Source organism: Diabrotica virgifera, chromosome 2 (genome assembly GCF_917563875.1).
Source record: "Diabrotica virgifera virgifera chromosome 2, PGI_DIABVI_V3a".
NCBI lineage: Eukaryota > Metazoa > Arthropoda > Insecta > Coleoptera > Chrysomelidae > Diabrotica > Diabrotica virgifera.
The window spans coordinates 265970082-265984837 of record NC_065444.1 but is presented as its reverse complement, the minus strand read 5'-3'; the positions used below and the strand labels follow the sequence as shown (position 1 = coordinate 265984837).

General features: G+C 34.9%; 1 protein-coding gene across 1 annotated transcript; it reads left to right on the top strand.

Moving 5' to 3' along the window:
- Positions 1-2462: 2462 nt before the first annotated feature.
- On the top strand, positions 2463-14475 carry LOC126879864 (uncharacterized). The gene is made up of 3 exons (XM_050643179.1): positions 2463-2692; positions 10265-10630; positions 14128-14475. Exons 1-3 carry the CDS (start codon positions 2629-2631, stop codon positions 14436-14438), a joined length of 741 nt encoding a protein of 246 aa, XP_050499136.1. The 5' UTR covers positions 2463-2628; the 3' UTR covers positions 14439-14475.
- Positions 14476-14756: the final 281 nt, after the last annotated feature.

Here is a 14756-nt window from a genome sequence, read left to right as displayed (position 1 = left end):
AAAAAATAAAAAAGTACCATAATATATCATTTCATTACAATACTAAAATACAGGGTGTTCCATTTAAGAAAATTCAGAAAATACTCATTCCGAATTTCGACCAACCCTATATTCTTAAATTAAAAATTTAGCTATACCGTTGATTGAAATATTAATACTGGTATTAATACTTCTACTACTACTATATACTATATACTACTAATACTACTACTAATTACTAGTATTAATATTTCAATCAACGACTATACTAACAATTCTTAACAATAGTAGACTATTTTAAAAATCATATGAACATAAATAGAGTTTTTGATATCAAACTACTACAATTCTACAGGGTATGAATATTGCTACGAAATTAAGAAAAAAAATGTAATTTTCTTATAAACTACCCTATATAACATTACAAAACCTTATATCTTAACAACGAAAACATCGAGGAGAATTTAAAAATGTAAAAATATACAGGGTGCGGAAGTAGGAAATAGATGAAAATATTTTCATTAAATAGATCACTCTTTAAAACCCCTTCGTTTCCATTTTCATGATTCTGTTGCCTTTAGTTCTCGAGATATTTCTAATAGAACATTTATCTGCCTCACCCTGTAGACATCGTAAAAACCAACCAAATTAATAAACGTCTGAACAACTCACATCGGGTGGAGTTTAAACCCACGAACTAAATAACTATCCCTGCCTATACTCTCACAAACTTAGCTATCTACCATATCCCACGGGAGTCGGTTTGTTTCTTTAAACATTTGCATTTAACAACCTTATATTACATGTGCTAAAACATGGTTAAAACACAAAAAAAAAATAAATGACATAAACTTGACTGTATTAAAAAACATTTTCTGTCTAGAATGGAATTTGGTTTGACCCATTGATATAAAATTGCACATTCTGTAGAAAGTTTACAAGTACGATGTTTAATCTTAACGATGTGGTATTTAGAATCCTACTAACTGATAAGGAAAAACAACTGAGTGTGTGTCGTATATTTTTTATTAGCTTAGGCGACCTATCTAAGTTTCAATAGGATATTACTGTCGGCGTCACAACACAGATTATTTTATGAAAGGACAGCTATTCTCAAAGTCTAGACAATTACAATTAATTTCAAAGCGAAGGCGTCGCCGTCGTCTGCTAGGAAAGTATGTATTACAAAATATTTTATGTTTACATTGTAATAATTTATTATGACCTCTGAGTACGTGTCAAATAAATATGTCAAATGTTATTTTAGTGAATATTTTGATTCGCTATGTATGTTTATTGTATTGTTCATAATCCGCATAAGTCGAATTTTCCAAATTTTTATTACATATTTTTTGCGTCTCATAATCTCTAAGCATAATATATCCGAACTACTATATTCCCTAAAATGACACTCAATGCTAGCTGCAAGACGCAAGAGTCTCGCAAGCTTAGTCTTGTTCTTGCTCAAGTCTTGCACGGTCAGTCTTGGTCTTGCTAAAATAAAGCGGTCTTGGTCTTGGTTTTGGTTTTGCGAAAAGGCAAGAACAAGACCAAGACTGCAAGACCAAGACCGATTTTGGGCAACACTATTTTAAATACGTGTCCCGCGGTATTTCGCGAAATGAACATCACATTGAAAAATTGAAAAATACACTTATTCAATATTTTTGAAAAATCTATCGAATGGCACTAAACACGACACCCCACGAAGGTGGGGTGGGGGGTTACTTTAAAATCTTAAATGGGAGCCCCCATTTTTTATTGCAGATTTAGATTCCTTTTGTAAAAATAAGTAACTTTTATTAGAAACATTTTTTCGAATTATGGATGGATGGCGCTATAATCTAAAAAAACGATTGTTAGAAATGGAAAATTAAATTAAAAATGGACAAGTCCCCACTAAAATGGAAAATTTTACTTAACTTTTTTTGGTTTTAGGACATACTCTTCACAACCCAATAGGTCCCCAAAGCGATGGAGTGACTGCACATTTAGCATACTTTGCTCCCCTACCATTACAAAACAGTTGCGAATTCGTGAAATACACTTTATTTATTCAAACTCGCTTTCAAATGTCCTAGGGAGCGTTCAAGTATTACGTAACGCGATTTTTGAAGATTTTTGACCCCCCCTCTCCCCCCTATGTAACGCACCGTAATGGGGCGTTGAAGTATTACGTAACGCAATTTTTGAAGATTTCTGACCCCCCTGCGTTACGTCATACTTGAACGGCCACCTACTAACCCAAAGAAAAAAAATTTGGTTCGATATTATGCCGTCAAACAAGTACCAGGAAACATTTTAACATCATTTATGTAAATATATTTGTGTTTGTACAAAAGACTATTATTTTGCTTTAGATCAATAAATAAGGTTTAGAACAGATTAGCATATTTTTTATATAAGTCATAGTATCTTTATTTCCCTATTTGTCGTTAATTCCATTTTATTAACAGCTTTTTGATGATTCTGACTCGAAATTGTTGTAAAAAAACATCAGAAAAGCAGTCTTTAATGTATTTTATATGTATATTAAACTACGTCAAGGATACTCTGGGAAGTATTAAATAGCATGCAACTATTATCTAACCAGCGAATTTTGAAGAGAGTGGCCCACAAGTTCCATATAGTTGTTATCGTTCTTAAAAAATGAAATTATTTATCCCCATATTGTTAAGTTTAGTTGTGTATGTAGGGAGTGAAAGGAAGCTTCGTAAGTATTCAGTTACATATTTATTAACCCATCAAGGACGGAGTTTTAATTTTTTTTTAAATTAGAATAACTTTAAACAAATTATTAATATAAATTATTAATATAAGTAAATTATTAGTAATGCTTAAAACAACAAGAAATAATTATGTTTGGTATCTATTTTTCTCAAAATAGTATGTTGCCATATGGCAACGCTAGTCTCCTGTACGATCAAAAAATAAGCACATGCTAGAAAACATTAATTGTTTTTAATTAGCTACAAAAGTGAATATTAAATTAAAATCGTGTGTGAAAATTAACGTTGCTACTTATACATACTCCAACTTTCCATTTAGTACACATTGTGCACGTGCACATGATGGATTTGCAGTTTTCAGCTGCACATCTCTTCTTTTTTCTATCAGGGGTGTTTGTTAAGAAATGTCCTATATTGTCAAAACGCATGTTACCGGAAACTCTGCTAAAGGATCTACTGGAAATACTTAAGCTTTGACGACCCCCTTGGTTTGCCGGATTCGTACCCCTGACAAATGTTATAATATCTCGCTTGAACTGAAGCTGCGTCATAGTAACCCTTTTTTTCTTTTTAAATTCCAACTGTTTTGCGCTGAACAGTCAACTAGCCAAGTAAAAAAGCACCACCACCGTTTTTTTCACGGATTCTTATACAATATCTGGATATGTTTTGGTTCATAAGATCAGTACCTCCCATTGCAGAATTATATTTCGCAATAACTTGAGGTATGCCTATGTGTACGTTCTTTTTATCGACCAGGGAATAGCGTTTTACTTCATTCACAGGTGAAACCTCATATGAGGTTGATGCGACGGTCACTATGCTGTTATCTGCCCACCTTTTGCTTCCACAACCCAAGTAGGTTGTGGAAAAGGTTTGCTTGTTGCTTCAATATCGCCACGAACTCAAATGACTTTTGTCAAATCAACTTTTAAATATTCTTCATCCCCAACACTTTCAGAATCTATCTCCTCAAATGGACCATTTTTGCTCCCCAGTCGCTCTTCTTCTATGTTATTCTTGTTAGAAAGAACAACCTCGGCCTGTGAGCGAAGTTGATCTTTTGACAAATTATCGACCACCGTCCACCACCATCTTCCTCGCCTGAGTCTTCAGCTGTCAGCTCACCCTCTGGAGGCTCAATGTAGATTTCGATCACTTCTATGTCATCATCGTACTTGTAATGCCTCTTCAAGTGTTAAGCCTTTTCTAAAAAATAAACAGTATATTATAAAAGTCGGTAATAGCGCGTCCTAGCGTTGCCGTATGGCAACACTCATGTTTGGGATATAATATGACAAATAAAAACTAAAAGAATTGGTCTCACAATATTGAGTATTTTAAACACGTTATTTTGACTTTATATTTTATTAATATCAAACACTTATACGAATTTTTAGTATTATTATTTTACTTACGCAAATCTGACGTCCATCTTGAAGTAACAATTTCACAAATGCTCTCACAAACAACTGATTTGACAAATTAATTTTCGTTTTAGTGACACCCTAAATTAGACAAACAGTCTAACAACCTTAAAACATAATAACTAGTAGCATGATCTCTGTTTTTTGGTTTCAACTTTTCGTGTAAGAATTAATATTTTAAACAGTGTTTTACGTTGCCATATGGCAACGCCAGTATTTGATGAGTTAACTTATTTTGAAACTCTTTTATTAGTTTATCCCAACAATGTTCTATAATGTTGCCGGATATCATCATCCTCATGGCATCTACATTCCTAGCGGAGTGATTACCGCCCTATTTGGACTCTTCCGATTCATTTGTATGCAACATATTTTCTATATTACTATACGGAATCAAAGCTTGGACAATGAAGAGACAACACATAAGAAAAAAAGAAGCTTTCGAAATATGGTGTTGAAGAATAATATTGAAAATTCAGTGGGTTCAAAGGATTACCAATGTTGAAGTGCTACACAAATTATGAACAGTATAAAAACAAGAAAACTGGAATATTTGGGTCACATAACCAGAGGAGAAAAATATGAGTTGCTGAGAATTATTATGCAAGGAAGGATCCAAGGAAGAAGAAGCATAGGAAGAAGACGCATCTCCCGCTGAGGAATTTTAGAGAATGGTTTAACTGTAGTTAATTACAACTATTCAGAGCAGCAGCCAACAACGTGACCATAGCCATTATGATATCCAACCTCCGATAGGAGATGGAACTTTAATACGAAGTTTCATTTATCGCCGGAAATCAGTCCGCATTAACAATTTGGTTTTACAGTTGGTTATGTAACTTCGCATCTTCTACAATATTTCTCCATTCGTTCCGGTTTTTGCTTTTTTTATCCATTCTTCTTCTTCTTCTTCTTCTTCTTTTATATAGACAGTACTGCCTGTTTTTCTTCAACGGTGCCTTTCATTCTGCCCCTAAGTTGTCATTCCATCTTTTTCTTGGGCGTCCTATACTTCTCCTGCCTAACGGTGACTTGCCCCTGGCTATTCTTACTATCCTTGATTCAGACATCCTGCTTATGTGCTCATTCCACTCTTCTTTTCTGTTCTTTGCCCAGGTATTTATATTGTCTACCCCACATATGCGTCTGATTTCCTCACTTCTTACCCTATCCTGTAGTCCTTTTCCAGCAATCCTTCTTAAGATCTTCATTTCGTTGGTTTCCAGATGTCTTCGTGTTTTGCTTGTATCTGGTCTTGTTTCGGCCGTGTAAGTCATAACTGGCCTAATAACTGACTTATATATTCGGGCCTTTGTTTCCAATCTTAGGTGTTTGTTTTTCCAAATTGTGGCGTTTAGGCATCCAGCCGTTCTACTGGCTTTAATTATTTAGTCTTTTATCTCTTCTTCGATATTGTTGTCGGCTGATAGATTCATTCCCAGATATTTGAAAGTCATTACTTGTTGTATAATTTGATTGTCTAACTCCAATTTGCATCTTATTGGTTCCTTGGCAATTACTAAGCTTTTCGTTTTTTGGGCTGATATTTTCATATTCATTTCTTTTGCGTTAATGTTGAACTCGTGCAATAATCTTTGTAGGTCGTCTTCGCACTCTGTTACTAACACGGTGTCATCAGCGTAACAGAGTATTTTTATCTCTCTATTGCCCATTTTGTACCCTCTCTTTTTCTTCACTTGTTTTATTATTGCATCCAATATTATGTTAAACAGTAGAGAGCTTAGTGAATATAATTGCCTGATTCCTGTGTTTGTTTCTATGGGTTATGTTATTATTCCATTGACTTTCATTATTATTTTATTTCTTACATATATGTTTTCTATCAGTTTTATGATATCCAGTGGTAAATTTTTCTCATATAGTAGGTGTATCACATCTTTTAATTGGATTCTATCAAACGCTTTCTCTAGGTCTATGAAACAGAAAAAGGCTGGTTTGTTATATTCTAATGATATCTCCGCTATTTGCCTTATCACAAAAACTGCATCGATACATGATCTTCCACTTCTAAATCCTTGCTGTTCATCCGACATATTTATGCAAGCCATTATTTTCTCCATAAGTATTTTTGTTCTGAGTTTCAGTATAGTGCTCAGTAAATTTTCAGTATAGTACTCTGTATTTATTATTTTACTTATAAGGATATTCAGTTCTTTGTGAAGTCTATCTCCTCCGTATTTTAAAAGTTCATTAGCTATTCCATTTTTCCCAGGAGCTTTTCGATTTTTCATCTTTTTTAAGGCGTTCTTTATATTACCTCCTTAATTTCTGTTTTCTCATCCAATTCTAATCCTGGTGTTTCCAGTTCTTTGTGATTAGCTGTTTGATAGAGGGTTTTTAGGTAAGTTGTCCATGTATTTGTATCAATATGTTTTACTTTTATCAATTCCTTCATCTCTGCTCTTTGACCTCTTATCATTTTCCACATTTCCTTTTGCATCCCATAAAAGTCGTGCTCCATCTCTTTTGAAAATGCTTCCCAATGTTCTGTTTTCTTCCTTCTTACTATTGAGTTTAATTCATTTCGTACTCTTTTATATTCTTCATATTTGTCTCGTTCTTTTGGACTTGTATTCTAGGTAGAATTTCTTTTTTTTTGCATTTTATTTTTATTTCTTCACAGAACCATGTCTTTTAATGTTTTAAGTATGAGTCTAATCCTAGCAGAGTAGAAGAATACCCGTCAAAATTAAAAAGATTATTATCATTAGGGAGGATATTCAACATGCCCCCAAAAATATGAAAAACAATAGAGCGCCGGGAGAAGCTGGTGCAGTCATTGAGACCATTAATCTAGAAGATCTACTTTTGATAACACGATTTCAAACATTTTTAATATATGTCTGTATAATGAAAACATTCCAAATAAATGGAAGAATTTAACCAAACAGGTCAAAATTTAATTAGGTCAAAGCTTCTTAAGTCGTGCCAAAATCCAAATGTACAAAACCATAATACGACCAGCAGTGACATACGGAAGTGAAACATGGACATTGAGAAAGAAAGAAATCAATAAATTATTAGCATGGGAACGCAAAATCCTGCGAGTTATATATGGTCCTTGCAGGGACAGTGTGACAAATGAATGGAGGAGCAGATACAACAATGAATTAGAGAGTCTCTTCGGACAGAGAAGCATCGTGTGGTACATAAATGCCAATAGACTAAAATAAGAAGGCCACATGGTTTATTTTTTTATTTAGCGTATGGCCTAAGTACATCACAGAATATATTTAGATTTATGCATTATACAATGCATCATAAACATATGTCCAGTTTTTTTTATATATTCGATTGACCCTTCGGTTGCCATTACAAAGTCTATAGGGTCGCCGGTGTATGCTCTGCGTATGCAGTCGTGAACAATGTGGCTGATCGTCTGTCTTGCATCGCCGCAGTCACAAGAAGGCGAGGGAAGTTTACCCCATCTCTAGAGGGAGTCGGCGCATCTTCCACAGTTTGTTCTAATTCGAATAAGGTCTGCCCAAATCTTACGGGGACGTTTAAATCGCTAGGTTTTCCTATGATGTCCGGTAGACTATGGTAATACGGATCTGTCCTACTTTCCCAATCTTCTCTCCATCGGGTGTTTATGTCAATGTTGGATTACTGCAGCGCTTGAGCAGATTGTAGAGGGGGTAACCTGGATCGGAGACGGTTTCCAATAATATCAGGGATGTCATTGTGGACTAGAAGCTGGCGACTGTCCATTATTTTGTTATGTTCTTTAACCAATGCATGTTCGCGGCGTAGGTTGGGTGGTGCTATATTACTAAGGGTAGGTAGCCACATTGTAGGAGTGGGCTTAATTGTGCCTGTTAGTATACGCATAGCACGGTTTAGTTGGGTGTCGACCAGATGGGCGTGCCTGCTATTTAGCCACACTGGTGCACAGTATTCTGCCACCGGATATATCAGGCCAAGAGCAGAGGATCTTAAAGTTGATGCTGTGGACCCCCATGTAGTGCCGCAGAGTCTCTGTATTATATTGTTGCGTGTTTTCAATTTTGTTGCTGTTTTCGTCAGGTGTTCTCTGAATGTGAGCGTTCTGTCTAGAGTAACCCCAAGGTATTTCGGGTATTTATTGTGTTTCAACAGCTTGTTATTAAAATACACTCGCAATTCTCTGTTTGCCAGCTTGTTGTTGAGATGAAAAGCTGATACTTCAGTTCTTGTAGTACTTGGTTGTAGTCTCCATTTCTTACGGTATTCGCTGAGGATGGATAAGTCATTCGTGAGAGTTATTTCTGTAATTTCTAAAGATTGGTGGCTTGTTGCAAGGGTCCAGTCGTCAGCATATCCAAACTATCGAGATTCGGTTTCAGGCATGTCAGCAATATAGAGGCTGAAAAGTAAAGGGGCAAGGACAGAACCCTGTGGAAAAGGCCATTGTTAAGTTTCATCTGTCTACTCGTCTACTCTTCCCATTATAACCTGGAAGGCTCTGTTTGTCAGCATGTTGTCAATGAGGTTAATTATCTTTCTGCAGGGGATAATACGGGCCAGTTTATATATTAATCCCTGTCTCCAAACAGCATCATATGCTGCTGTTAGATCTGTAATTACTGTTGCTGTCTTTTGTTTCTTTTGAAAACTAGCTTCTATAAAAGTTGTTAATGACAGCACTTGATCCGTACAGCTTCGATGAGGGCGGAAGCCAGCTTGTTCAATGGAGACATTTTTTTAGTATCCTGTGACTAATTCTGTTGAGGAGAAGCTTTTCTAATAGTTTATATACGATGCTGAGTAGAGCTATGGGGCGGTAGTTTTCTGGCTTATCGTTTGATTTGCCCGGTTTCGGAGTTGCAATTATCTTTGTTCGCTTAAGTGAGAAAGGAATGTTACCTGACTGAAGTATATAATTAAAGAACATTGCAAGCCATTGTTTCGTGTATGCACCACTGTGTATCAAGAACTCAGGATGGATACCATCAAACTCAGGTGCTCTACCTGATTTCATTTCTTTCAAAGCATGTGTGATTTCAGAAATAAGTATTCTTGCTGAATATTCGGAGTTCGTTCTGTTCATTTGTTTTAATGCCCTTAAGTCTCTTTCCACGTTGGTAGTATGTGTTCGACCTCGTGGAGCTCTGGATAGAGATACTATATGGGAGGCAACTTTGTTAGGAGACATTTTAGACTCTCTGGATTCCAGCTGGTTAGCTCCTCCAATTTTCCGCAACAGGGACCATGCCTGCCGGCTTGATTTTTTGAAGTCAAGATTTTCGACAGTCTTTATCCATTTTTGGCGTCTAGCTGTATCGATGTTGTGTAAAAGCTCGTCGGCTATTTCTCGGTCACCACTTTCGAGAAACTTCGCGTATAAGTCTTCGCATGTTTCAGTCCATCCGGGCACATATTCTTTGCGATACCCCCTAGGGATGGTTTCCTTGGTAGCGCTTATTACTGCACCCACAAACCTCTCGTAATGTTTGCTGGTTGGAGGAACCCACTCAAGGTCCGGTCTAGTTGTTCAGAGAACTTCTCCCAGTTTGCTTTTCCAAGATTCCACCTGGGTCGAGGATATGATCTAATTATTGGAATTGATAATCCGATGGTGATATGCACAGGACGATGTTGAGTATGTGGGAAGTCTGCAAGGACACTTCTCGCAGTTGTTAGTGGTCTGTCATTGGCATCTTTTGAGACAAAACATAGGTCTGGGTTCTATTCTTTTCTCCATGCAGCTGATTTAAATGTAACTCTGTTTTTGGCATCAAAAACTAGATATGTGTTTTGCTCTTCGGACCATTCTACTAGTGCCTCCCCATTTTCATCATTCGTGGTGTACTTCCACATTTCGTGGTGGCTGTTGAAGGCCACATGGTACAGAGTGATGACGACAGACTGATTAGAAATGTGTTTTGTGAAAGACCAGACGGTAGAAGCTCGGCAGGACGGCCTAGTAAAAGGTGGAAAAATGAAGTCAGGGAAGACCTGGAGAAGATGGAAAATAGTAGCACATGATCGGAACTAATGGAAGACAATAGTAAACGCGGCAAAGACTCACGAAAAGTTGTAAAAGCCAAAGACGATGATAATGATGTATCTTAATAATTGTAGTATTAACTTGCTTAATGTGTTTATTAATATTCATTTTGTTTGCAGCTCCTGTCGTAACGCAGTGCTATAGGAATGATCCGAAGGTGAACGAATGCCTTTTAGATAATATCCTTAGCCTTCGCCCAAAGCTAGGGCATGGCGTTCCAGAACTGTTTATTCCAGCTTTATCTCCATTGAAGGTAGACAGAGCAGAACTACACCCTGACAAAAGTTTAAACGTAGATTTATATAATATTAATTTGTACGGCTTAGACTCGTTTAACCTAAAAAGCATTGACCTAGACGTAAAAACCCTGAAGGCCGGCTTGGATATTTCCTGGGATTCTGTAGGGCTGGTTACCGATTATAAAATGGTCGGAAAGTTATTGATCTTGGCTATAGATACAGTTGGTCATGGTTTTGGAAATTTGAGTAAGTCTTTAAAAATGTATTAGTTAAATTATTAGTTTTAATCGACTTTTTTCGACTTTAATCGAATTATCTGTAACTTAGTTTTATACAGTGAGGGGCAAAATTATATTTAAAACATGGTTCATCAAGCATATCGCTCTATATTCTTCACATTTCATCGGTTTTTTTGGGTATTGGGATGAACTTAGATATTAGCAATTCTTTCGGAATTTCCCCGGTACAGTAAATTTCGTTGAATAAGTCTACTTTACTACATAGTCTAGGCGCCAGAGAAGTCACCGTGTCATGTTCAATTCTGATGGACAAACTCAACGGTTTCTTATGGATTTTTGGCTGCTGATTACGAATTTCGAGGGGGGATTTCGATCCGAGTGGTCAAAAAATTGTTATAAACAATTTAATTGTTTATAAATTGTCTATAAGGCTCTGGCTCATAAACTAAAAGAGATAAAAAAAATTTTTCCAATAAAATTTGTTCCTTAATAAAAAACGAAGAAAAAACCGTTTACTAAACTTATATCTAACAATTAGAACTCAAGATATTGTAAAATTAGTGCACAATGTAAACTGCAAATTGCAAAATAAGTATTTTTCGAAGCTTTATCAATCGTAACTTGGCTTCTACGCATGCAAATAAGTCTTAGAAGATGTCGTTTCAAAGCTTAATTAACAGGCTTCCAAACAAAGTTTATTAAATTACTTGATCTTCATTTGTCTTAAAGTTATACCCGTTTGAAGTAACAATTTTCTTAAAAATATTGTACATTCATTTGTTTATAAGGGTTTCAAGCAAATTTGAGCTATAAACATTTATACTTTAATGAATAAAAATGATAAAAAAACTCAAAAGGGACAATTTGAGGTTACGAAAATGTTACTAAGTTCATTTTTGGCCAAGATGTCGATATTTTAATGGCGCGCGCTATGAGGCGCAAGATCGGCTCACCGCGTAAAGGTTCACGCGCTAACTTCTCGATGCAAATTATAATTTCTATGTATACATACGTTATCTTCATTTTTCATTTTTGAAGATCCTAATAAAGTTTTATCATATAATTATTATAATTAAATTATCATACTGTACCTCGTATCACCTTTCATTCTATTTACATTGTCTTCTATTTTTTGCACTAAATGAGAAAAAAACATTAAAAACTAATATTTCAGAAGTATAACTAAACAGTAAGTTGATATTATTTATTAATACTATTTTTACAAACATTTTTTTCATGCATCTGCAAATCTGCATAGAGATATACAGGGAATATCAGCTCTTTTACATCTGCATAAGTTCTTAGCGAAATTTTAACAGTTACATGGTGGTACATGTCTGTTCTTATAGGCAGTAAAACTAAAACTTTTTGAGGCTTCAGAGTCTAATTATCTATATGATATCCATATAAAGTGGATCTAGTTCTTTTGCAGCATCATCAAGTCCCGTCAATTGTGTGTATGCCGCCACATCATAAATGCTCGTTTTATATGCAATGATGATGCTGCAAAAGAACTCGATCCATTTTTATATGGATATCACATATTGGCTCATTTTCATGCGTAGCAGCCGAGTTACGATCGATAAAGTGTCGAAGAATACATACTTACTTGACTGTGAGCCAATCTTGCGCCTCATAGCGCGCCATTAAAATATCGACATCTTAGCCAAAAATAAACTTACGAACATATTCGTAAGCTCAAATTGTTCCTTTTGAGTTGTTTTATCATTATTGTTAATTAAAGTATAAATGTTTATAGCTCAAGTTTGCTTGAAACCTTTATAAACAAATTAATGTACAATTTTTTAAAGAAAATTATAACTTCAAACGGGTATAACTTTAAAACAAATGAAGATCAAATAATTTAACAAACTTTGTTTGGAAGCCTCTTAATTAAGCTTTAAAAGCACACCTTATAAGGCTCATTTGCTTGCGTAGAAGCCGAGTTACGATCGATAAACCTTCGAAAAAATACTTATTTTGCAATTTGCAATTTGCATTGTGCACTAATTTTACAATATCTTGAGTTCTAATTGTCGGATTTAAGTTTAGTAAACGGTTGTTTCCTTGTTTTTTATTAGGGAACAAATTTTATTTGAAACATTTTTTTATCTCTTTTAGTTTATGAGCCAGAGCCTTATAAACAATTTATAAACAATTAAATTGTTTATAACAATTTTTTGACCACTCGGATCGAAATACCCCCTCGAAATTCGTAATCAGCAGCCCAAAATCCATAAGAAACCGTTGAGTTTGTCCATCAGAATTGAAAATGACACGGTGACCTCTATTTGGCGCCTAGACTAACATATTTACAATCCAGATGCAGTAAAAATAAACAAACCAAGACACGTTAAATGCTACTTGGATAGGGTGACCAAACGTGCCGTAAAAACGGGATTGTCCCGTTTTTTAACGATTTGTCCCGGGGTCCCGACAAAGTCTCTCGGGACGCCTAAATGTCCCGTATTTGCGTTGGTTTGATTTTTATCTGACAATATTTTCTCTCTTTAATTTTTTTTAAATTTCTACATTTGTTTTCATTCTTATTTCTCCGTTTTTTGTTACATTGTGGCCCAGTATTGTTCTCATTATTTTTCTTTCAAATTTCAGAAGGCTATCTTCCTCTTTCTTATTAATCGTCGTGTTTCCATCCCATATGTAACAACAGGTCTTATATAGGTTCATATTATACTTAGTCTTGCTTCTCAACAGATTTCTATTCATTCCATATGTTTCTCTGCCCTTCAGAATTCTTTCCTCTGTTCTCTCTTTTCCGGTTTTTCCTATTTTGTTACTCCCAAGTAGCTAAAGGTGGATACAGTTTCAAATTTAAGGTTCTGTGTTATTAGATATTTCTGAGTTGTTGTGTCATCCTTCTCTATAGTCATGTATTTTGTTTTGTGCTGGTTTATCTCTAGTACTATTGCCTTCACTTCCTTATGTAATTTTCCAACTGCTTTTATAAGTGTCATCTTCGCCTTCGCTATGATGACTAGATCATCTGCATATGCTACTAGTTGAAGTTGATCTGCAATAATGTTTTTGTTTGCAAAGTTTGTCCTCCTCATGATTACTTTCAATATCAGATTAAATAATATCGGAGAGATAGTCACCTTGTTTCACGCCTTTGTTTACATTAATCTCCTTAGAAGTTGTTCCGTTGAAAATGATCCTTGCTCTGGTGTTCTTTAGGCTCACTGTTAGCACATGTATTAATTTTTCTGTGACTTTAACATTCTCTAGCTGTTCTAGAATGTTATATGTGGTGTTTAATAAAGTTATTGCTCTGTAATTCTCGCACTCCTCCCGATCTCCTTTTTTATATATAGGTACTATAATACCTTCGTTCAAATCGGCTGCTAGTCTGTTTTGTTCATATTCAACTTGTTCATTTTTTAATGTAATTTTATTCTTCCTCCGAATTATATTCCACTGTTATATTTTATTTTACTGTTATTATTATTTGGTACTGCTAATTATAATTATTTGTTTTATTTTAAGCTAAGATCAAGGCTGACGCAGGTTTAGTCTTAGATAAGGAGATCAAGAGAGGAAAAGAACATTTAAAGATCAATAAAATGGACATCAATTTGAAAATTGGCAGTTATAATATGTCATTTGATAAATTTTTCGGGGACAATGCAGAATTAAATGCAAAAGGAAATGAGTTGCTTAACGATAACACCTCACTTTTCTTAGAAGAATTTATTCCCGTTATAGAAACAGTTGTTAAAGATATTGTAAGATCACTTTTCACGACTTTGTTTAAAAAATTTTCTTATGACACTTTGTTACCTAACAAAACTGAATAATGTGTATAATAAAGCTTTGTTATTTTTGTATAAAAAATTTTTTACCTATTTAAATTTTTTTGAGGTTACACTTTTTGTATAATGTTGAGACTGCATTTTGATATTGTTGTTCTGAAGCTATTTATTTGTGGCATTTTTGTAATTAACTCTTCTAAATGGGAAATAAGCCACAATTTACCAAAAAAAAATGATTTTATTAACGTAAATTGTGGCTTATTTCCCATTTAGAATAGTTAATTATGAATTTTTATAAAAACGACAGCATGAAGTACGCGCTCGCCGACTTAGTTGCATAATCATTAGAGTGAGGTATGTATC